At 41.8% G+C, this 25,844-nt stretch overlaps 2 protein-coding genes and 1 pseudogene across 2 annotated transcripts; 2 read left to right on the forward strand and 1 right to left on the reverse strand.

Moving 5' to 3' along the window:
* LOC115181031 (rano class II histocompatibility antigen, A beta chain-like) lies at window positions 1-685 on the reverse strand (annotated as a pseudogene).
* A 10,923-nt stretch (window positions 686-11,608) lies between these two features.
* On the forward strand, window positions 11,609-12,007 carry LOC115181009 (DLA class II histocompatibility antigen, DR-1 beta chain-like; the record flags this gene model as incomplete). The annotated part of the gene is made up of 1 exon (XM_029743121.1): window positions 11,609-12,007. A coding segment is annotated over one exon (348 nt), but the record flags the coding sequence as incomplete, so codon positions are not given.
* An 8,508-nt stretch (window positions 12,008-20,515) lies between these two features.
* Window positions 20,516-21,828, forward strand: LOC115180998 (SPRY domain-containing SOCS box protein 2). The gene is made up of 2 exons (XM_029743108.1): window positions 20,516-21,433; window positions 21,698-21,828. Exons 1-2 carry the CDS (start codon window positions 20,728-20,730, stop codon window positions 21,826-21,828), a joined length of 837 nt encoding a protein of 278 aa, XP_029598968.1. The 5' UTR covers window positions 20,516-20,727.
* The last annotated feature ends 4,016 nt before the right edge of the window (window positions 21,829-25,844 follow it).

Raw genomic sequence — 25,844 nt, forward strand, 5'->3', positions numbered from 1 at the left:
CTAACTTGCTGGCACCAAAACCCTCCCTGCAGAAAAAGTTCAACACAAAGTTATATGGTGAATGTGGGCTTGAATGTAATTTCCTTAGTGTCTTTAACTCAGATTAATTTGACAAAGATGTATGAAGAATAGCCTGTGTCTCCTCGCCAGTAGATTTTCGCCTGTAGTAGATCAGTCAAGGAGACCACTGGCCCCAATTCTTATCTTATTCGTCTCAGACTCAGGCAGGGAGTGGTCTGCTATTACACAAAGACACACATTGTATAATAAATACTCTGACCCTACTCACACACTGATAAGCAGCTTGGCCTCAGTAAGGCTGAAGTGCTCCACCATACAGGTGATTCTCTTTCCAGTTGTGGGTGTGTACTCAAAGTAGGTGTGGATCTGGTAGAGCCAGTCCCCATTTCCTCTGTGGAGGTCACATCTGAGGTCACGTCCTGTCCGTTCTTCAGCCAGGTCACTGGTGGGTTTGGGGTAAAAAAAAAAAATTATAAGATGACTCCAAAGTGTTTGCAGTAGGGATAAACATGCTCATGATTCGTTGCCAGCACTTGGGGAATGTTAAGCGCTCAGCCTTCTTCACCCCCAGATGCCGTGTGTCCAGTGGATCTATTTAGCGTGCTCTTGTATTGCAGATACTTTTCTTTGTTGAAGAAATAGCTAAGAGTGTACTCAGCATCATTGAGATCCCTCCAGCTAAAATGACACTGCTCAGTCAAATGCAAGAAATAGCCATCTGAAGAGACAGAAATTTAAATTAAATCAACAACCTCATTAGCAATAGCAACTAACCTATTTAGGAAATAACCTTATTTTGATATAAACAGATTCTTTCCACAGGAGGTTGGTGGCACCTTAATTGGGGAGGACAGGCTCGTGGTAATGGCTGGAGCGGAATCAGTGGAACGATATCAAATACATTACACACGGTTTCCATGTGTTTTATGCCTTTCCATTGGCTCCGTTCCAGCCATTATTATGAGCCATCCTCCCCTCAGCAGCCTCCACTGATTTATTTCATCATTGTAATAAAAACATTTCATATCACTGACTGTTTTATTCACCAGTTTCAATGACGACTGAAAAGAAACCAAGATCAAGAGAGGACAAAAAAAAACAAATATATTAACAACACTTTCCCCTTCCTACTCTGTTCTTCATGGACCCATAGTCAGTGACACCAATAAATTCCAGAGAGGAACCATGCAGATGTAGGATCTTAATTTGAGCCAGTTTGCTACAGCAGGAAAATAATCCAGCAACAACAGGAAATCTGAATTATTATGTGGATTATAATTCATGGATATGTTTGTAGGGGTTGATAGATTTTTCATTAGGGCAAATCAAGTCTGAAATGTATAAGTGGAAATTACAAACATTAGAAGTCTTTCTAAAATGCAAATATACTACAAAATTGCAATTCTCAGCAAGAAAAGATTAAGATCAAATTAAGATCCTACATCTGTAGTTGAAGTTCAATCGAGTCCATGCTTAACTGAATGGACAACAAAAAAGACAGAATGCAATATGGAATTTTATTTAGATAGATTGGGGTAGGCCTTGTCTCCTCGGGGCCAGATGTGGATGACAGATAACCCAAAGTACAATTATTGATGGCCACGATCTGATGTTCAATAAACTCATCAGATATGTACGTACAGTCTCAAAAAGAAGCGGAAATTGTTTCTTAAAACCTTCCTAAATAAAATAGAAATCAGAGAAGTTTGCAGTCTATTCAATAAGAGCCAGGTTATAAACAGAATTTGACACTTGACAGATTATAAACTCATATTCAACAGCAATGGGCAAAAGTATTGCACGTCTTTAGAACGGAGGAACATGAGGCATGAGGTTTATTTACTTTGTTAACAAAAACACTAACCCTATGAGACCCAATATTGTAAAAGTAAGCTTCCTAAATTGCATCATGTACCGGTTTGAAACTTAAAGATTATGTCAAACACCACCTAATGCATCTACTTAGACCCAGATGCATCTCTTAGTAGTATTTGTTGTGTCACTATGATTATTGTGACATCAGTAGCCTCTGAAACATTAGAAACTGTCCTCTCGTCTGACACCTCACTGGTCCCCTACACAAGTATATGTTGTAGGCTATCCATGCAAGTACATGACTTGAATACTTTTTCCTGTCTTCTCTCAAATGTAGTGATTATGTAGAAAAAAATACATTGAGAAACAAACGTTCTGAGCCAGAGCTAGAGGTAGTTTTGGAAGTTTTGCAAAAACGCAACATTGGGCTTAAAGGGTTGCCAAAATGAGATGTAGGGCCACTTTCATATATTAAAAATAAAGTTAGAAAGATAGTTATTCTTCAAAATTCTGCAAATATGGACAACCACATACTTCAAGAGTAATTTTGAAGTCCCCTCCACACATCAAATGAACAAATATATATATATATATATATATGTATTTAAAGTGTGGTTTATGAGGTCAGAATACTACCATTGACGGCCATTCATTTTACGGTAAAGAAGTAAAATAGGAGGTTATCTCTCCAAATGAAGCCAAAAAGGACAACCAAATACTACTAAACTGAGTTAGATGTTCTCCATACATAGAAAATCCACAAAATACTTGATCCTTTCAATATGTGTTTTTGATAGTGAAACACTAAAATGTGGATTGGTGGAGTTGATCAATGAGCTATTTCAGACTAAATAGGACTTAATTTCAGATTTATATACTATTAGACAATAGTTTCCATCAATGCTTTTTATCCATTTTGATGTGATTTTAATAGAATTTCACAGTTTTTCTACCACACATTCATTCTACCGTTGAAGCCCAATGTTACATTTACGCAACGTTTCCAGAAACATTTTCTACAAACTTGATATTCAAAGGCCTATTATTTCTGAAGGGTAATACAATAAGGCTCATTTGGATCTATGCTTGGGTCTCACATGGTAGAAACAAAGATTTGACACAAAAAACAAACAGAAGAAAGAAATTGCAATAATAAAACTGTGTACATACATGTGCCTGACTGTCTGTGGGTGATTGAATGACAAATTAAAGAGGTTTGGAAAAGGTATGTCAAAGTATGGATGTGAATTCATCCTCTTTACTTGACTTTTAGATGTAGTGGATCATAAAAGAGAGAACAAACACTGAGATAAACTGTACAGAACTGTTACTTAACATAACAATATATGACTCAGTTGCACTGGTTTCCTTTGACGAGGAGGAATGTTCTGATGGCCACCCCTAGCAGCCCCAGTGTCAGGCCTATTCCAGAGAATACAGCAGGACCAGCACCGGACCCACTCAGCTCAGGCTCTGGGGAATAGAAGGAGGACACATTTCATCCATGTTGTGTTTCACTCATGCTCAAATACAACTAGACATGTATCATTCATTTATAAAATAAAGGACATCAGATCCTCTAAATATAACATCCAATCTGCCCATGATGAATAAAACCTGTTCCTTTGCATCTCTCACCCCAGAACTCCACAGTGCAGGCATAGACATCCCCCAAGAGCACGAGGGCATGACTGTGATGTACATCATCTAGCTCGATCTCCTCTACTCATTGCTCCTATTGTAGGTGTAGTTCCAGTATTGGCCTGCAGGGTGTGTGAGAGAGAAATGCCCTTGAGCTGGACTGGACTGGAATGCTCCTGTTCAGACAAAGTTACTGTATATCTATGGTAAGCATTTGACTATATCTATCAAATAAAAAACACACCAAGGAGGGATTCAACAAACATTCTAGAAATGTGTATGTAGTCATCTATGCATCTGAGAGGCTCCTGGGTTTCCTGTCTGAATGGTGGCATTTTTAGGACTCAGGTGCATGTACATGCTGTCAAGTCTGAATGAGGGTACGACCCAGTTAACTCCGTGAGGTTCACCTAGTTATCAGATAGTTCTTCATGCAAAAGGGATAATTGTATGACTGCTGAAAAGAAAAGAGCTTACATACTCTCACCCATTGACTAGGAACCAGTAAAAAACAATGGATAAATGAGGTTGTATTTTACTGTGTACCTCTTACCTGGAAGAGTGTCTTAGTCTGTGGATGGAGTTGCCTGACATCTGTAAAAGCAATGCCCTCCAGAGTGGGTGATGAGCCTGTCTTGGAAATTCAACACAGGGACACTCGAAGTCAAACTTAAATTAATCATTGTTTATTAACAGTTAACTGGAGAGGTTCCAACCAACTCAATGCACCATGTACACGTCGATCATGAGCTCCGCTGGGGCTGTCCCAGCAGATGTCTTATATACGGCTATACAAACAAGTTTCCTAAGCATGACTAAGCAGACACAGATACATATTATCTATTCAGGCTGAGTCTCAAGGTGGAGGAGAGAGGTCTGCTTGACCTGCACCCTGTGACCCAACCACAAGCACCTCGCAACTTAATAACAGAAAACAACAATTATCATTGTCAGACAATAAAACAGAACATGTGAACCTTGAGATGGAACACAGATGAGAGCATATAACATTTTCCACCACAAGGCTTTTAGTCCAGCGGACAGACAGTGATCTACTGAATATCAGACCAGATCATGAATGGGTTTGGTTCATGTCACTAGTGGTCTTTTTCTATTTTCTGGTTTCTATTTGCCCCCCAGATACCCCTGAGAGCACCATCTACCCCAGGGATGAGGGGGAGCTGTGGGTGGAGAACACCCTTATCTGTTTTGTTTTGTGAATAACTGGAGTAATGTGGGTAATAGGTAATGTGGGTAATGGGGTTGTGTAGTTCAGGGTCAATGTGTAGTCTAGGGTCGTCAGCACTACCACTAGATCAGAACCCAGCACAACATTTTATTCATCTGAATTGGTCTTTGTGGTTGGTTGTTTGATATTGCAGTGAATTCAGTGGGGTAGCCAAGAGTGGGGCTTAAACCCAGATCCAGCAACTGTCAAGCCCAAACTTTATCCTCATGATGAGGTTGCTTGGTGTTCAGGTCAAAACAAAATAATACAATTGTATATTGTAAAGTGCATTAAAATCTGAATGCACTTGAAATAAAGTTTGGATAACACTGTAGTGTCATTATTATAACAAGGAATTTACACGAGTACAATGTAAAAACTATTGTAATATGTTGTAATAACTCATTGTTTCACTGTACTGACATGGAAAACATTTGCAATTACAGAGTTGTAACAATGGATGCTTGTTACAAATGTGCTAGTTTGCACTAAAATCACTAACTTTGTGTGGCTTTGGCTTTCAGCTGCATCCATTTTTAGCAACAAAAAAAAACATCACAAAAGTTGAAAAGTAGGTTTTAATTACCTACTCATTAAAAGATACAAAACATATTTTCACCCAATGCTTTTGCTAGCACTTACCCCAAAACATAGTTTACTGTCTGGGTTAACTAGACACAGAACAGATGCTTCAACCTCACTGACTGGTCGACCATTGGGATTTATCCCAGATAACGAATAAACACGTATGTACAAAGCATTACAATGTTTGCATAAGTACATTGTAATTTATAGGTGTTACAAAGGATTTGAATAGTAATAGTAAGAGTGTTAGGGGGTAAAAATGTTACAACATTTATAAAAGATGCCCAACCAGTCTATTAGTCACAAAAGTCAATATGTTGTAGCCACACACTCAAAGTAAACTATTGCAAAATATAAGATACATACGAAAACATATCACGCTGTTCATCACTTGCACAGGAGTGGTTGGAGATTTAAACTTGCTACCAATGTCTTTGTGTTTAAAAAAAAAATTATAATAATATTTCACATTTATTTAACCAGGTAGGCCAGTTGAGAACAAGTTCTCGTTTACATCTGCAACCTGGCCAAGATAAAGCAAAGCAGTGCGACACAAATAACAACACAGAGTTACACATGGAATAAACATACAGTCAATAACACAAAAGAAAATTATATATACAGTGTGTGCAAATGAGGTAAGATAAGGGAGGTAAGGAAATAAATAGGCCATAGTGGTGAAATAATTACAATTTAGCAATTAAACACTGGAGTGATAGATGGGCAGAAGATTAATGTGCAAGTAGAGATACTGTGGTGCAAAGGAACAAAATAAATAAATAACAGTATGGGCATGAGGTAGTTGGATGGGCTATTTACAGATGGGCTATTTACAGGTGCAGTGATCTGTGAGCTGCTCTGACAGCTGGTGTTAAAGTTAGAAAGGGAGATATGAGTCTCCAGCTTCAGTGATTTTTGCAATTTGTTACAGTCATTGACAGCAGAGAACTGGAAGGGAAGACGGCCAAAGGAGGAATTGACTTTGGGGGTGACCAGTGAAATATACCTGCTGGAGCGCATGCTACGGGTGGGTGCTGCTATGGTGACCAGTGAGCTGAGATAAGGCGGGGCTTTACCTAGCAAAGACTTATAAATAACCTGGAGCCAGTGTGTTTGCGACAAATATGAAGCGAGGGCCAGCCAACAAGAGCATACAGGTCACAGTGGTGGGTAGTATATGGGGCTTGGGTGACAAAATGGATGGCACTGTGATAGACTTCATCCAATTTGCTGAGTAGAGTGTTGGAGGCTATTTTGTAAATGACATCGCCGAAGTCAAGGATCGGTAGGATAGACAGTTTTACGAGGGTATGTTTAGCAGCATGAGTGAAGGATGCTTTGTTGCGAAATAGGAAGCCGATTCTAGATTTAATTTTGGATTGGAGATGCTTAATGTGAGTCTGGAAGGAGAGTTTACAATCTAACCAGACACCTAGGTATTTGTAGTTGTCCACATATTCGAAGTCAGAACCGTCCAGAGTAGGGATGCTGGACAGGCGGGCAGGTGCGGGCAGCGATCGGTTGAAGAGCATGCATTTAGTTTTACTTGCATTTAAGAGCAGTTGGAGGCCACGGAAGGAGAGTTGTATGGCATTGAAGCTCATCTGGAGGTTAGTTAACACAGTGTCCAAAGAAGGGCCAGAAGTATACAGAATGGTGTTGTCTGCGTAGAGGTGGATCAGAGAATCACCAGCAGCAAGAGCGACATCATTGATGTATACAGAGAAAAGAGTCGGCCCGAGAATTGAACCCTGTGGCACCCCCATAGAGACTGCCAGAGGTCCGGACAACAGGCCCTCCGATTTGACCCACTGAACTCTGTCTGAGAAATAGTTGGTGAACCAGGCGAGGCAGTCATTTGAGAAACCAAGGCTATTGAGTCTGCCGATAAGAATGTGGTGATTGACAGAGTCGAAAGCCTTGGCCAGGTCATTTAATACAGCTGCACGATATTGTATTTTATCGATGGCGGTTATGATATCGTTCAGGACTTTGAGCTTGGCTGAGGTGCACCCATGACCAGCTCGGAAACCAGATTGCATAGCGGAGAAGGTACGGTGGGATTCGAAATGGTCGGTGATCTGTTTGTTAATTTGGCTTTCGAAGACCTTAGAAAGGCAGGGTAGGATAGATATAGGTCTGTAACAGTTTGGGTCTAGAGTGTCTCCCCCTTTGAAGAGGGGGATGACCGTGGCAGCTTTCCAATCTTTGGGGATCTCAGACGATACGAAAGAGAGGTTGAACAGGCTAGTAATAGGGGTTGCAACAATTGCGGTGGATAATTTTAGAAAGAGAGGGTCCAGATTGTCTAACCCGGCTGATTTGTAGGGGTACAAATTTTGCAGCTCTTTCAGAACATCGGTTATCTGGATTTTGGTGAAGGAATAATGGGGGAGGCTTGGGCAAGTTGCTGTGGGGTGTGCAGGGCTGTTGACCGGGGTAGGGGTAGCCAGGTGGAAAGCATGGCCAGCCGTAGAAAAATGCTTATTGAAATTGTCAATGATCGTGGATTTATCGATGGTGTCAGTGTTTCCTAGCCTCAGTGCAGTGGGCAGCTGGAAGGAGGTGCTCTTATTCTCCATGGACTTTACAGTGTCTGAGAACTTTTTGGAGTTTGTGCTACAGGATGCAAATTTCTGTTTGAAAAAGCTAACCTTTGCTTTCCTAACTGCCTGTGTATATTGGTTCCTAACTTCCCTGAAAAGTTGCACATCGCGGGGGTTATTCGATGCTAATGCAGAATGCCACAGGATGTATTTGTGCTGGTCAATGGCAGTCAGGTCTGGAGTGAACCAAGGACTATATCTGTTCCTGGTTCAACATTTTTTGAACACTTAAGATGATGAGGAAAGCACTTTTAAAGAATTACCAGGCATCCTCTACTGACGGAATGAGGTCAATATCCTTCCAGGATACCAGGGCCAGGTCGATTAGAAAGGCCTGCTCGCTGAAGTGTTTTAGGGAGCATTTGACAGTGATGAGGGGTGGTTGTTTGACCGCAGACCCATTACGGACGCAGGCACTGAGCCAGTGATCTCTGAGATCCTGGTTGAAGACAGCAGAGGTGTATTTGGAGGGCAGGTTGGTTAGGATGATATCTATGGGGGTGCCCGTGTTTACGGATTTGGGGTTGTACCGGGTAGGTTCATTGATAATTTTTTGTGAGATTGAGGGCATCTAGCTTAGATTGTAGGACGGCCGGGGTGTTAAGCATGTCCCAGTTTAGGTCATCTAACAGTACGAGCACTGATGATAGATGGGGGGCAATCAATTCACATATGGTGTCCAGGGCACAGCTGGGGGCAGAAGGTGGTCTATAGCAAGCGGCAACAGAGAGAGACTTGTTTCTGGAACGGTGATCAGTTTCCCGATTCAGTTTCCTCATTACTAGCTCATGATAGGACTGTTTTTACTCTGAGACGTAAACATGTCTGTGTTGAATTTCTCCTCAATCCACATGGTGCTCCTCTTCTCTCTGTCTGAAGTGGGTGAGTACAGACATTCTAATTTAAGATATACTTTTTTGCTAAGGGACAGTTCGAAAATTACTCGGGGGGCGAGGTGTTGACTTTTATATTTTGCTTTGGGGAGGGTTGTGTTTTTAAAAAATCGGGCACAGGGAGGGTAGTGTATTTTTCCCTGGTTTACATTCAACTGTTTTGAAGGTTTAACTATATAATTTCTTCCATTCTAGCCACATTTCATCATCTTGCATGATCTTGTTTAGGCACAATACAATTATCCTAACTAGACTATGGTAGCCTACAACACCACAATGCAATGAATAATTGCATTATTGTTTTCAAGTGAGAACAAAATTCTACTCTAGGCTGTATACTACAGTTAAAAATTTAATTTGAATAACAGCGCAAAAGCCCTGTGATTTGAATGTTTCATTCCATTTGGATCAGTTGTGGGTCTACTCTGACAGTTTATAAGGTCTAGACAGGCACAGTAGCAGGCCCGTCTGGTTGTATTTTTACTTCTGATACTGAGATGCGCTGTCTGTTGTGGATCATCATTCTCCCATGTCCTCCTTTACTAATGTGGCCACATATGTTTCCAGCAGGTCCAGTTATTCAAGAAAGCTTAATGCGCTCTGCCTCCTCTCCAATCCGAGCGGCTATTCCTCACTCACCTAGAGCCTAACGCTTCAATATAGCCTAAATATTTATCATTTAACTTTTAAAAAGTATTACCTTTTATGCGTGACATGAACACAACCAGTCACAATGTTTTAATCTGATTAGACTAGTTCAAAAGTCTTCTGTAGGGTACATGTGCACATTCGTCCACTCTAACATAATCCAAACTGTGCACTGGACACATTTTTATGAATGGAAATAGACATCTGTAACAAAACACAAAAAAGTTTAAGGACATTCGGAGATTGTTAAGCCAAGCCTTCGATACTGGGTACAAGAAGGGATGTATTTTCTGTTTGTCGAGAACGACATATAGTCTATTTGATCGTGGTGTTGAAAACGCAAATGATGATGTTGAAGTCGATAATCGGTATGCGGTTATGCTTTGCTTATTGGTTGTGTGGTGATTCAGCACAGAAACCTGTTGGTGGAAATTTGTTGCATATCATTTATTTTACAGTACAATGGGAGGGTCATGGGGGGGTTGATTTTTGAACTGTCCCTTATTATTTATTACAGGTAGTGTGTGTAAATCCAAGTTTTCTTGTCATTGGAGTGCTAACACAAGCAGGAGTACAGTACATGTAATATTTAAGGCAATATCAATCCTGTATAATCAGAACTCAGATTATGATATTACAAGAGAAGAAAAATACAGTATGTCTCACCATAAAAGAGAAAAATCTGAATATAATTAGGTTTTTAATGACTCTTCTTTACTCTCTTTTCAAAGTGTATTCATCAGATGTAGATTTCACACACATTAATGCTAGGTGTGAGTTCAGAGAAGGACATGATATTGAGTATATTTTAGAGTTTCATTTCAACAATATGATGATGGCATGGTACAACAGCACCACAGGTAACTGGACAGGATACACACCGCATGGACTGGATGTTGCAAGACTGTTTAACGGAAATCCTTATTACCATTACTCACCAAGAGCTGGTATGGATATTTTGTGTGTGGCCAATTCTGATTCAGTCTATGGCTACATACATAATTATACAGGTAATTACAAATCACTGATAGAATCTAGAAAAGGAGATTGACTTGTAGAAGAAATCCCTCATTTGACTATTTATTATACACTTTATAACATATCAAATCAAATCAAATGTATTTATATAGCCCTTCGTACATCAGCTGAAATCTCAAAGTGCTGTACAGAAACCCAGCCTAAAACCCCAAACAGCAAGCAATGCATGTGAAAGAAGCACGGTGGCTAGGAAAAACTCCCTAGGAAAAACTCCCTAGAAAGGCCAAAAACCTAGGAAGAAACCTAGAGAGGAACCAGGCTATGAGGGGTGGCCAGTCCTCTTCTGGCTGTGCCGGGTGGATATTATAACAGAACATGGTCAAGATGTTAAAATGTTCATAAATGACCAGCATGGTCAAATAATAATAATCATAGTAGTTGTCGAGGGTGCAACAAGCACGTCTGGTGAACAGGTCAGGGTTCCGTAGCCGCAGGCAGAACAGTTGAAACTGGAGCAGCAGCATGGCCAGGTGGACTGGGGACAGCAAGGAGTCATCATGCCAGGTAGTCCTGAGGCATGGTCCTAGGGCTCAGGTCCTCCGAGAGAAAGAAAGAAAGAGAGAAAGAGAGAATTAGAGAGAGCATATTTAAATTCACACAGGACACCGGATAAGACAAGAGAATACACCAGATGTAACAGACTGACCCTAGCCCCCCGACACATAAACTACTGCAGCATAAATACTGGAGACTGAGACATGAGGGATCAGAAGACACTGTGGCCCCATCCGATGATACCCCCGGACCCCCAGACAGGGCCAAACAGGCAGGATATAAAGTACCCGGTGATAATTCTATCTTATTTTTGGTGGTTATAAGATCAAATCTACATACTTTTAATAAATGTTTTTTTTTAAGTAATATAAATTAGGAAGTGTATATTCAGCTAGCAGACCAAAAACGTAAGGTTAGGCACATAGGGGTAGAAATTAGTTGAGGTTACTATTTATGTTAGGTATAGGGACAAGGGTTAGGTTAAGAGGTTGGGTTAGGGTTATGGAAAGGCTTAAATTATCATTGGATTAGCGTACTGCCCACCACCATTCAAAATCTGACTATAATTTACAATTCTTAATTCCTTTGTTTTTTTGGTTATGGTTTTGATGTTTAGATTTATCAACTGAATTCCTCCTTATTGCATCACTGATTCATTGCCCTCCTTTCCAGTTGAGCCCTACATCAGCCTGAGGTCAGTGGAGCTGTTCAGTACCAGACACCCGGCTATGCTCGTGTGCAGTGCCTACGACTTCTACCCCAAACCCATCAGAGTGACGTGGCTGAAGAACGGACAGGAAGTGACCGCAGATGTGACCTCCACTGAGGAACTGGCCAATGGGGACTGGACCTACCAGATCTACTCGCACCTCGAGTACACTCCCACAACTGGAGAGAGAATCACCTGTATGGTGGAGCACTTCAGCCTCACTGAGCCCAAACTGTACAAATGGGGTAAGAGACTGTGGGTGGGGAAAGGTGCATGATGTTGCAATATTGTTTGTCACTTGGCCTAAAATTGTACCAATTTGTTTTTCTCAGTCACCCATGCTATTTAAATATTTAAATAATAAAAAAAATGTATATACGTTTTTTCAAGATGATTGAAGAGAAGAGAATCTTCCAGCCCATTGGGTATCTCACTACACCCCCGTATGACATGTCTTGAAATATGCAGACAGCTGGATTTAAAGTAAGTCTACATTGTGATACTTCTGACAGCCAAATTTCTGGCTCCGCCCATAACTTTTTGCCTTTAAATCATTCCCAGAAAGCATGAATTATTGCGTCATTATTGTATTTACACTTAACCATTGTGTAGTCTTAACATTCTGTATGCTCCCTTTGTCCTAAGAGTAAAAAATGAACCACCTTCACTAAACCCCTAAAATAAAGCAGCTTAATTGAATTTTAAATCCCAAATCTATTTTGCATGAAGAAATAACCTGTCATCATCACAAACTTTGTGAATATCTAGGTTTTCCCTCTTCACAATGCAGAAAGACTGAATTTAATAGTTTTTATTACAACACACCTGCCATAATTGTTTTTTTTACTAAAGTAGAAATTATTATTATTATTGCTAAAGGTACTGCATAGGTGTACACATTCATTTTTGCAAGAGATAGCACTAGCAAGAGATAGAAAGTCATTTTGAATGCATTTTATTGAAGGGAAACAATAACAGTCTTGAACTTTTTTGGCAACAGTGATATATTCTTATATACTGTACAATTAGGAATTCAACTACAAAATACTAGTCTTCTCCCATTTTTTAACCATTGCCCCCACCCACAAGGTGTATAAACAACAACAATAAATAAGAATAAAATAAGATAATACATACAAAACAAAAACATGAAGAACATAAATCAATCAACTCTAATTAGCACATGAGGGACAGTATGCAAGTGTGTGTGCATGGACTTTGCAGATGTATTTCTCACATGTGCAGCACATATTATTTGTTTTACAGTCCTTCTTTGGTGGCAGAATTGGCATCTCCTCCTCTTGCCTGCCCCAGCTGCAGCCTCAGGTGGATCCGGACAAGATTCAGCCCCCTGAACAGCTTTCACAAGCGCTGCAGAGGCTGCTGTCTTTTTTGAATGTGTAGGGTAACAAGTGCCTTTCCCAGCTGCTCCAGGAACACGCTGCTCTTGTTCCTCTTATCAGGCATCCAGGTGGGGTTTATCTTGTTCCATATCACGAAGGCATTGTATGAGGACACATCAATGATGTTATGGAAGATGACCAGGGGCCAGTGGGCAGTCATCCTCCTGCAGCTGTAAGTTCCAATCACCTTGTCCAGGTTGTCTATGCCTCCTTTGTTGTGGTTGTAGTACAAGATGATGTCTGGCTTCCTGTCCTCCCGATCACTGATCTCAGCCGTTTTGTGCAGTGTGCTCAGGAGGACCACATTCTTGTTCCTGTTTGGGAGGTAAGAAACTAGAGTGGTGGTGGGGGTGAAGGCAAACTTTGATGAGAAGGCCTCTCTCCCCCTTGTTGCGAGGAGTGCAGGGGGGAGCTTAGGCTTGTTCTTTCTAACTGTGCCAATCATGGTGATCTTCCTCTTCAGGAGCTTCTGGCTGAGTTCATAAGAGGTGAAGAAATTGTCACATGTGACATTGTGCCCTCTCAGTCCATCTGTCACATCAAGCACAACCCGCATCTCCTGGTTCTTCTCTGGGCCTCCACTGGTCAGCTTCCCTGTGAAGACTTGCATCTTCCAAGCGTAGCTGGATTGTGCATCACAGGCCACCCATATCTTGATGCCATACTTTGCTGGCTTGCTGGGCATATACTGCCGGAAAGGACAGCGATCTGTTGACAAAAGAGATTACTATCAGTAATTAGTATCAGTGTCACAGAAAACAATCACATAAATCAATGATATTACAGCAATACATAATAAAATTAACAGTGAAAATCACTTACATTACAGAGATGAAAATAAAAATGCACCTCTGAATGGAATCAATTGCTCATCCACTGTTACTTCAAGCCCAGGGTTGTAGAGGTACAGTATGGCAGATGCTCCACCCACTTCTCCCAGACCTCTCTTATGGCCGCCAGTTTGTCTCTCACATGTCTTGCAGGTCTTGACTCACGGTTATCAAATCGTAGCATTCTTGAGAAAGTGTGAAAGACTTTCAGTGGCATCGTGGCACAGAAAATCACCCTTCCACTCTCTGCATTCCAGAGACTACATGTAGCCTCGCCTCGGGACTTATACACACCCGCTAAGATTAGCAGCCCTATGTAGGCATGCAGGTCAATCTCATCCATCCTTTTCCAGTTGTCTCCATATTTACAGAAACCCTCCAAATTTGTAATCTCCAGGATGATTTTTTCGATGGCTGGTGTAATGAACATGTAGAATGCTGATGCGATGTCCTGGGCATGGGCAACTTCATGTATTGTGGGCCCTGAGGTCATCCTTATGACATTTTGGGCTGCCATCCTGCCCTGGTTGTCATATGGTGACAAGGACCATGTTATTTTGCTGTTCTTTGACAAAAATGTCTCTCTTTCAACTTGGGGGATTTCTTCTTCATCTGAAGATGATGCATCGTGCTCTGGGTTGTATTCTTCTTCAGATACCTCCTCCTCTTCTAAATCATTTTTCTCTTGTTCCTCCTGGACATCTGAAAAAATCTGATCTACGACCTGTTCGGCACTGAAACATGCACTCATGGCTTCAGCCAAGAGAGAACTGGGGGGACTGTCATCTGCAGCACCTTTATAGCCTCTGACTGCATTCCCCATTAGTAAACAACGCTTTCAATACATTTTTATTTTGTCTGAAATTTTGTTTATTTATTCTGAAATTGTATTTTATTTTGTCTGTGAACTTGAGTCATGTGTGGGGTCGTGGAGGGGAGATGCTGCACATGCACAAGAAAGTTTTTGTTTTGTCTGAGAGCAATCAGTAGCACACATAATCTCAATTTCTCATTTTATGTGTGTGTGTGTGTGTGTGTGTGTGTGTGTGTGTGTGTGTGTGTGTGTGTGTGTGTGTGTGTGTGTGTGTGTGTGTGTGTGTGTGTGTGTGTGTGTGTGTGTGTGTGTGTGTGTGTGTGTGTGCGCGTGTGTGTGTGTTTTTGTGGTTTTTGTGGTGTGTAAATTATTTTATAACTGCCGGGTCAAAAATGACCCTAAGACAATCTTTGTAGCCTGGTGGTGTACAGCTTTCATGTAAATTTGAACAAAGGCGATGTTTCACTTTTTCTAAGTTTGGGGTCACTCTAGGAAAAGTCATTACATTTTCTCTGCTGTTAAACATAGTGGCGGGTCATTTCTGACCCTTAATTCTTGGGCAGGTGGTACGCTAGCGTCCCACCCACGGTTCACACTATTCAACAGCCAGTGAAAAATCAGAGCGCCAAATTCAAAACAACAAAATGTCATAATTCAAAGTTCTCAAACATACGACTATTTTACACCATTTTAAAGGTACACTTCTCCTTAATGTAACCACATTGTCCGATTTCAAAAAGGCTTTACGGCGAAAGCATAAAGTTAGATTATGTTAGGACAGGTACAACACAAGAAAAACCACACAGCCATTTTCCAAGCAGGCGAGGGGTCACAAATACCAGCAATTCAGCTAAAATGAAGCACTAACCTTTGACGATCTTCATCAGATGACACTCCTAGGACTCAATGTTAGACAATACATGTATGTTTTGTTCGATAAAGTTCATATTTATATCCAAAAACAGCATTTTACATTGGCGCGTGATGTTCAGAAAATATTTTGCCTCCAATACTGGCGGTGAATCAGCACAACAATTTACAAAAATACTCATCATAAACGTTGATAAAATATTAAACTGTTATTCAAAGAATTATAGATAACCACCTCCTTTATGCAACCGCTGTGACAGATTTCAAAAAAGCAAAGTGTGCTTTCCCCGTGAGTACAGCGCTCAGAAACATACACCAGGCAATACAGATACCTGCCATTTTGGAGCCATCTAAAATCATAAATATCATTATAAATATTCACTTACCTTTGATGATATTTATCAGAAGGCACTTCCAGGTATCCCAGGTCCACAATAAATGTTGTTTTGTTCGATAAAGTCCATAATTTATGTCCAAATACCTCCTTGTTGTTTGTGCGTTCAGTAAGCTACTCCAAATCTAGGAAGCACGCCCAAAATTTCATGACGAAAAGTCCAAAAAAAGTTATATTTACGTTCGTTGAAACATGTCAAACGTTGTATAGCATCAATCTTTAGGGCCTTTTTAACATAAAATTTCAATAATATTCCAACCGGACGATTCCAATGTCTTGAAAAACATTTTGGAACACAGATATCTCATCACGTGAACGCACGCCACAAAACTCATGTCATTTTCTGAGTCACCAACTTCCCGGCCTTCTTGTTCGCTCTCTGTTCACTGCAAAAGCCTGAAACTAGGTTCCAAAGACTGTTGACATCTAGTGGAAGCCTTAGGAAGTGCAAAATGAACCCTAAGTCACTGTGTGTTAGATAGGCAATGACTTGAAAAGACTACAAGCACCAGATTTCCCACTTCCTGGTTGGATTTTTCTCAGGTTTTTGCCTGCCATATGAGTTCTGTTATACTCACAGACATCATTCAAACAGTTTTTAAAACTTCAGAGTGTTTTCTATCCAAATCTACTAATAATATGCATATTCTAGTTCCTGGGCCCGAGTAGTAGGCCGTTTAATTTGGGTATGTTTTTCATCCGGCCGTGAAAATACTGCCCCCTACCCAAGAGAGGTTTTAAGACAACACAAGGGTTAAGACATGACTCTGCTATGCCATTGTGCTGTAGAATTTTGACTCTGAATTTTGTCCCTTATAAAAGTATCACTTTACAAATATGCATAGTCACTTCACAAATTACCTTGACTAACCTGTACCCCAGCACATTGACTAGGTACCGGTTCCCCATGTATATAGCCTTGTTATTGTTATGTAATTGTCTTCTGTTACTTTTGGATTTTATCTTTTACTTTACATTATTTAGTAAATATCTTCTTACCTCTTCTTGAACTGCATTGTTGGTTAAGGGCTTGTAAGTTAGCATTTCACTGTAAAGTCTACACCTGTTGTATTCAGCGCATGTGACAAATTAAATTTGATTTGATAATAAATTCTAGACATTTGTTTATACTTGACTAAGCGTACTGTCATGACGTTGGCCTGAGGGTTTATGACCCACATAAATACCTTTTTCCTTTTTCCTCTCTCTACTCTACTGATGTGACTATTGAAAATCCCTTTGTTAACATTGAGAGAGTCTGGTGAGTCTGTGGTCTGTCCATCCATGTGTCCATGGGGAAAGAGAGAGAGACTCAGACAGACAGACTGCCTCTACCTCCTCCTCTTCAATGCTACATCCTGCCCAGCATGTGACACACACACACCCACACACACACAAACTATAGTTCTCACTGACCCAAAATACTAACAACCTTGGGGAAAATGTTTCTGACCTCTCTTTGCTCGTGAGAAGAATAAAACAATATGTCAACGTATTATTATCACTGCTTCAGCGTCTCCTTGTATGTTTACCACTCAAACGTAAAATGAAGAAATGTTAGTTCAGAGGCCTGGAAGTTCGGTTTAGTCTAGTCGACAACCTTGTTAACAAAAACCCTTTAATCAAAGCAATGAGATAAAAAAATACAGAAGGGGAAAAAAGTAACAATAGTTGTGCTCTGTACATACCTACATGTGTGTGATTGAATTACAAATTAAAAATGTTTTGAAAAGGCTTGTCAAATATAAAGTATGGAAGTGAATTCATCATCTTTACTTGACTTAAAAATAGTCATTTATAGAAGAGCTGTTGGGACTCTTCTGTTGGGACAGCTTTATGTAGGCCCTAACAGTTTGTGGGCACCGTTTGTCACTGTTATAGCGCAATTAATGTACTGTTTAGTGTTGTGTTGTGTAGTGGCTTGCTGGCATGCATCCCACATTTTTGTTGACGGTAGGCTATAACGGTAGACTATAACTGACTATGATGATACTTTAGCTAATATGGTGACAACTATATAAGTTGTATGTAGCGGTTATGATATGGTTTGGCTTGGAAAGGTTTATTCGCCTGGTCACATACACCTGATGTATTGTGCAAAGAAGTCCACAAATGAAGGGGAGAGTGCATAGATGCGAGAAGGAATACAACATGGCTGCTATGAAAGTGAACTGTGTTTATGGGTGATCATGGGTGTATTCATTCCACCGATTCTGTTTAAAAATGTTTCTTAAACAGAAGCAAACAGAACGAAACAGGGCGAAACATTCCTGAATTTGTCCAATAGAAACCCTTGTTTGCAACTGTTGGACTAATTATTACACCCTAGATCTGCTAGATGTAGGCTTGAGTGTGCAAGGCGGTATTGAATGTGTCACTGTCTGTCCATGTCGACCTGTGTGCACCTGCATTGTAAACTTTAATTCATAGGCTAGTTTGGAACAACCTCATGATGGGTATAGGGAAAATTAGAGTATCATGTAGGAGCCTAAACCTATAAATGTTACATTGAACTGGGTGAATGGAATATGAACGACAGTCATCCAATATGCTATAATAGAAAAAAGTTCATGCTCATGAAGAAAAAAATTGTCCTCCCCAGTTTAAACTGCACCGACTACCACTGTTTGCCTGAGTGATAACATGTCCTTTATAAATAAAAACAATGTTAAAAAACATAGCCTACTGTTGAGATCATGATGGAAGTGTGTGAGCTGTAGCAAGCGGTAGGCTATAACTGCTATTGTAAACGTTTAGCCTACCTATTGAACTACAGACAAGAAAATAAACTCAGAAAATAACCAGCGACTATCTACAGAGGACGCACAGAAGCTGACATTCTTTCTGTGCATGCTCTCTCTCTCTCTATGAGCCTATTCTGGTTCTATTTTCTTTTTCTCTTTTTCTCAATTAAAAGCCCGAGCCTCATCCTCTTCGTCTGTTTTGTGTATGTGTTCATCCACTACAGGACGCGATAGAGAAAGATGCGAAGACAGGGAATGGGGGGGACGATGGAGAAAGAGGAGAGGGGGTGAGGGAGGGAGGGAGCCAGCCAGTAGGGAAGGAATAGGCCTACAGGCTAATATACAGTCGATGTGAGAAAGGCTGTTGACGTTTTAATACGCAATCATGCAAGATGCATGCATTAAACTGTAGCAGACAAAATAGTAGAATGCAGGTTATGTTTACCCACTATTATGACATACTATCCGTTGTTTGTTTGTCTCATAATCTCTCGCATGTCCATCATCACTTCACTACTTAGGTCACAGAATCTCGTGCCCTTGCACTGGCGATCTGTGTGACGTGGATCCGAGATTTCGGAACGTGCTGTTCTCTCCGCGGAGGTCGTTAGACGCACTGGACAGCATGGTTACGTTACTGTCCCGCAAGCGTCCGGCAGTGGGGGGGGGGGGGGGTTATAAAAACATGGTCATGACTGACCATGTCCATTACTAGGAAGGGCAAGAGAGAGAGAACGTGTGGTAAGCTACTATCTATTTACCTAAACAAGTTAGCCTACATTTATTTATCCAACGACAATTCCTCCAAACAATGATTAACCTGATCAAATGTCAATTTTGTATGACTGATTTTTTTATTTATTTATTAAAGGAGCTATATGTAATTCTTTGCATTGCAATTTCACAAAATATATCTACAGTAATACTGGAATGATAGTGTTTCACAATATTTCACCCCCCAAAAAAGTAATTGGGACCACACAAAATTGCATTTAAATGGTGCAGCCTTTCTATTGGTCAACAAAAGACAGACCTTTTCTTGTTGTCAAATTGATTGGGGCCAGCAAATCTCTTGTTGTCAATGCAACAAATGACCAGTCAATTTAACAAGAGATTTGCTGGCCCCAGTAAATTTGACAAAAAGAGATGGTTCATTGTTGAATTGTTACATGTAGTCTAGTACCTTTAAATTGTGTGGATAATACTTTAGGACTTTGGCCAGTCTTGATTCAAAATCTTGCTGTCATGACCCATGTCAAGACAGAAAAGTATTTATAGGCTACCTCAGTACTAGTTCAGGTTATAAATTAGTCCTTTATGTTCTTATCATAGGAACGCCATGATACTGTGTGTAAGGATAAGATAACGTTTTATTATATCATTTTTTTACTCCCTTTTCTCCCCAATTTCGTGATAACCAATTGATAGTTACAGTCTTGTCCCATCGCTGCAACTCCCGTACGGACTCGGGAGAGGCGAAGGCGAGAGCCATGCGTCCTCCGAAACATGACCCTGCCAAGCACTGCTTCTTGACACACTGCTCGCTTAACCTGGAAGAAACAGCGTACAGTTGGCGACTGAAGTCAGCTTGCAAGCACCCAACCTGCCACAAGGAGTCGCTAGAGCGTGATGGGACAAGGAAACCCCAGCCGGCCAAAACCTCCCCTAACCCGGACAACACTGGGCCAATTGTGCGCCGCCTCATGGGTCTCCCATTACGGCCGGCTGTGACACAGCCTGGGATCAAACCTGGGTCTGTAGGAACACTTCAAGCATTGCGATGCATTGCCTTAGACCGCTGTGCCACTCGGGAGGCCCAAGGATAGGATCATTAACTTGTGATGAATGACATCACTGTGAAATGTGGATTGCTCAATTGAGAATAACTCAGTCTAACATGATTTCTGTTTTCTCCACAGCCTTGAAAAACCCTAGCTCAGCCAGTGTCTGAGTAGTGAATATTGTGTGTGTGTGTGTGTGTGTGTAGGCTATAATGGGTCTGTCACTGTCTGGCTGGCTGGGTGGCATCCCAGCCAAGATGAAGAAGGATGCTCCCTCCTCTTCCTCCTTCCTCCCGCTGTCCATCCCTACCTCCTCCCGCCTTTCACTCCTCCTAAACTCCTCTCCCGTTGACCCTGGAGACCCCCGGTGCCGCTGGAGCCCCACACACTGTTCACCTCACTTCCTGCTGTCCCAGTGCGGGGAGGAAGTGACACGAGCCCCCACTCAGCAGATCAGCGACGGGGCTCGGGGGGAGAAGGGGGAAAGGGGAGGAATGCACGTCTGGGAGGTGCTCTGGTGCCCCACCCACAGAGGAAGTCATGCTGTGATTGGTGTATCCACGGAGCACTGCCCGCTACAAACCTCTGGTTACACTGCACTGATGGGCGGAGACTCACAGTCCTGGGGATGGGAACTCACAAACAATCAGCTGTGGCATGCAGGGCAAGCCCTGGGGAGATACCCCGGGGAGAAAGGGGTGCAGGCGCAAGAGCAATCTGTGTCCCCCCCTCACCCTGTCCCGGAGCGCGTGCTGCTGGTTCTGGATGCAGACACAGGAACCCTGGGATATGTAGTAGATGACTGCTTCCTGGGCATGGCCTTTAAGGACCTCCCCCAAGGGGTGGAGCTTTTCCCGGCCATCAGCAGCGTAAGGGGTGGAGCCTTCATACGACTACGCTACCTCAACGGAGCTACCCGTGAGTATAACTTCATTATTATAATACAATTTAACTTTATTGTCCCTTGGCTTGTTGCTTGGCTTTTATAGCATCAACACAGACAGGCAACATTTAGCACAGTATTACAGCTATCAAACTGAACACAGTGGAAATAACCCAACTAAAACAGTTCAGAACTATTCATGATGCCCTTAAACCCAAACCTGCCCACACCAAGTACTTATGTTTGCATGTATGTTTATTACATTTCTCTCTCTCTTTCCTTCCCTTTATTTCTCTCAGGTGAGCCTCCTGCACTGATGGCTCTCTGTCGCCTGTCCATCCATGTGTCCATGGGGAAAGAGAGAGAGACTCAGACAGACAGACTGCCTCTGCCTCCTCCTCTTCAACGCTACATCCTGCCCAGCATGTGACACACACAAACTATAGAGTAAATAGGAAAGTTCTCACTGACCCAATGTCCATATACTGCTAAACAGTTTTTAATTGAATTATGCAGGTCATCCAGAAAAGAAATGAGCCTCTCTGTATTGTTGGGGCCAATGAGTGGTTTATGTAACAGCAAACCATCATTGGACAGTGCTGCACACATTGTGATGTTAGCTCCTCTCTGGCCTGGGACATCCATGGTTGCTCTCTGTCCAATCACATTTCTTCCCCTTGCGTCGTGTTTTTGCCAGGTTGAATCCAGCTTCATCCACAAAGATGAATGTATGTGCAGTTTGCCTGGCTTCCATCTCCATTACTCTCTAAAATACAGTAAATCCACAGTTTTACAGTACTTTACATTATGCATAGCTGTGTATATACCCTGTTTAGTTATTGAACAGACATCTTACATGGACATATTGATACCAGAGTTATTTCACACGTTCACTGTTTCTCTCAAAGGGTACAGTGTACAACTGCTTCATCCTTATTTTATGTTTCTCTAGGACTCTGGCAATTGTCGTTGTGCTGACTGTATTCACATTCACAAACGTGATATTGTCTGCCAGCACTCTGTCCTGAATTTCCCGCAGTTTTATTGCATTGTTGCCAATTACCATGGCAATTTCCTGTTCAGCTGATAATATTCTACCTCTCCCTCCTGTGGGAGGCAACCTTTGGATCCCACTGAAAAACACAAAACAATCAATATATTTCAAAATGTGAACATACTGTATTGTACTGTAATATGTAGTTAAATTATCATTGAAGGATGCACATCTCACCTGTTGTTTTGCCTGAAAATTCGTACTATTGATGCAACTGTTGAACGTTGCAGATTTGGTTGCACCCTTAAACCGGCCTCTCTCAAAGAGAGACCATGGTTTACAACATGGTCAATAATTGTGGCCCTTATCTCATCCTCCACGCATTCTCCCTCTCCCTGCCACTCTTCTTTCCCTACCAACCTGTCTTCCTTGATCCATGTTTCCAAACTAAATCATTCCGAAGCCATCCTCTTTTGTCTGTTTGGTAAGAGACTAAAAACAGGACACTTGGGTAGGCTTTCAGCTGAAATTGAAATCAGCTGTGTTTGGAATGATTACATATTCTGCTGAGATGTTCTATATGTTTCTATTTGGTTACTGCAGAAATGCACAACATTTGCCAACATTCTGTTTTGAATGTGTTTTTAACAGTTTTGGAAACAGTGTGTTAGTGGGAAGCAAAAGTATGTGAACCCTTTGGAAATACCTGGATGTCTGCATAAATTGGTCATAAAATTTGATCTGATCTTCATCTAGGTCACAACAATAGACAAACACGGTCTGCTTAAACTAATAACACACAAACACTTGTATGTTTTCGTGTATTTATTGAACACACCATGTAAACATTCACAGTGTAGGGTGGGAAAAGTATGTGAACCCTTGGATTTAATAACTGTTTGACCCTCCTTTGGCAGAAATAACCTCAACGTCAAATGTTTTCTGTAGTTGCGGATCAGACCTGCACAATGGTCAGGAGGAATTTTGGAGCATTCGTCTTTACAAAACTGTTTCAGTTCAGCAATATTCTTAGGATGTCTGGTGTAAACTGCTATCTTGAGGTCATGCCACAGCATCTCAGTCATATCCAAGATGGCGTAGCAGTTCAGACATCTTTGTCTTGTCATGTCCCGTGTATATATTTTTCTTGTCCTTTGTATATATTTTTTATATTTTTAACCTCTATTTCAACATACTCTCCTGCAACCCGCCTCACCCAATGTGGTATGGATCTGCTATTTTCTATACTTAAGAACCGGAACCCCCAACAGAAGCTAGCCAGCTAACTAGCTACTAGCTAGTAGTCAGTTAGCCACTGCTAGCGGTCATCAGCTAACCTTAGCCCGGTCAACTCCTGCCAGTCTGCATAGCGCGATTCAACCCAGAGCATACGAGACTGCTTTTTCTCCACATCTCCGGATTCCTACCGTAAGCTCTGAACCTTTTCACCTGGATCATCGCAGCTAGCTAGCTGCTATCTGAGTGGCTACTCCTGGCTAACGTCTCTGTCCCAAAGCAGGCACCAGTTAGTCTGAAACTAGCTTCGTGCTAGGCCCATCTCCCGGCTAGCTGAAGAGGCCCATCAGCCACTCCTTGGGCTACAATGCCTATTTTTGTCAATTGGCCTGGACCCTTTTTACTGCCGACACAAGAGCCCCGCCGATTCATCACGACTGGTCTACTGATGTAATCTGCCCGAGGGGGTTTCAACATGCTCCTCCGTTGCGACGTCCCCTGAAGGCCCATCTGCTAGCCGCGGCCCGCTAGCTGTCTAGAACATATCAGACTGTTAGCTGAAGAGGTACATCAGCCAATTTCTTGGGCTACAATACCTATTTTGCCAATTGGCCTGGACCCTTTTACTGCCTACACAGAGCCCTGCCGATCCATCACGACTGGTCTGCCGACATAACCGTCCGAGGGGGCTACAACAGACTCTTCCGTTGCGATGTCCCCCTAAGGCCCTTTTGCTAGCCTGCTAACCCCGGCCCGCTAGCTGTCTGAATCGCCGAGTCTCCAGCTCGCCTAGCTACTCACTGGTCCCTATGATCACTCGGCTACGCATGCCTCTCCCTAATGTCAATATGCCTTGTCCATTGCTGTTTTGATTAGTGATTATTGTCTTGTTTCACTGTAGAGCCTCCAGCCCTGCTCAATATGCCTTAGCTAGCCCTTTTGTTCCATCTCCCACACATGCGGGGACCTCACCTGGTTTAAATGGTGTCTCTAGAGACAAAACCTCTCTCATCGTCAGTCAATGCCTAGGTTTACCTCCACTGTATTCACATCCTACCATACCCTTGTCTGTACATTATGCCTTGAATCTATTCTTCCGTGCCCAGAAACTTGCTCCTTTAACTCTCTGTTCCGAACGCATTAGACGACCAGTTCTTATAGCCTTTAGCTGTACCCTTATCCTACTCCTCCTCTGTTCCTCTGGTGATGTAGAGGTTAATCCAGGCACTGCAGTGCCTAGCTCCACTCCCATTCCCCAGGCGCTCTCATTTGTTGACTTCTGTAACCGTAAAAGCCTTGGTTTCATGCATGTTAACATTAGAATCCTCCTCCCTAAGTTTGTTTTATTCACTGCTTTAGCACACTCTGCCAAACCGGATGTCCTAGCCGTGTCTTTATCCTGGCTTAGGAAGGCCACCAAAAATCCAGAAATGTCCATCCCTAACTATAACATTTTCCGACAAGATAGAACTGCCAAAGGGGGCAGAGTTGCAATCTACTGCAGAGATGGCCTGCAGAGTTCTGGTATACTATACAGGTCTGTGCCCAAACAATTTGAGCTTCTACTTCTAAAAATCCACCTTTCCAGAAACAAGTCTCTCACTGTTGCTGCTTGTTATAGACCACCTTCAGCCCCCAGCTGTTCCCTGGACACCATATGTGAATATTGGCCCCCATCTATCTTCAGAGCTCATAATGTTAGGTGACCTAAACTGGGACATGCTTAAAACCTCTTGAGGATACAATCCCGTTAACGGGATTGGTTGGACAACAACCAGTGAGATAGCACGGCGCGATATTCAAAACAAAATTATCTAAAAATTGAAATTCAAGTATTATACGACATTTTAAAGATACTCTACTCGTTAATCCAATCACATTGTCCGATTTCAAAAAGGCTTTACGGTGAAAGCAAAACATTAGATTATTTTAGCATAGCACCTCAGCAAAAAAAATAAAAAAGCCATTTTCCAAGCACGACAGTGTTAGGTCGCGTCAATTCAATTCTGGTGTCAGAACAAAGAGAATCTCTGGTCTCTAGTATTGTTTCACAGCTGTTTATTAAGCTAAGTAAATAGTGATAAATGCAATGTTCGTATATACGGGCTCACTGTAACACCTCGCAGGGCAGACAGAGAACTGAGTTACATATCCTTTGCTTTTCATTAAATACTATGACAGAGATAGTTCCCGCTCACTGCTGGCCTGTCAGAGGG

Source organism: Salmo trutta, unplaced genomic scaffold (genome assembly GCF_901001165.1).
Source record: "Salmo trutta unplaced genomic scaffold, fSalTru1.1, whole genome shotgun sequence".
In the NCBI taxonomy this organism is placed as follows: domain Eukaryota; kingdom Metazoa; phylum Chordata; class Actinopteri; order Salmoniformes; family Salmonidae; genus Salmo; species Salmo trutta.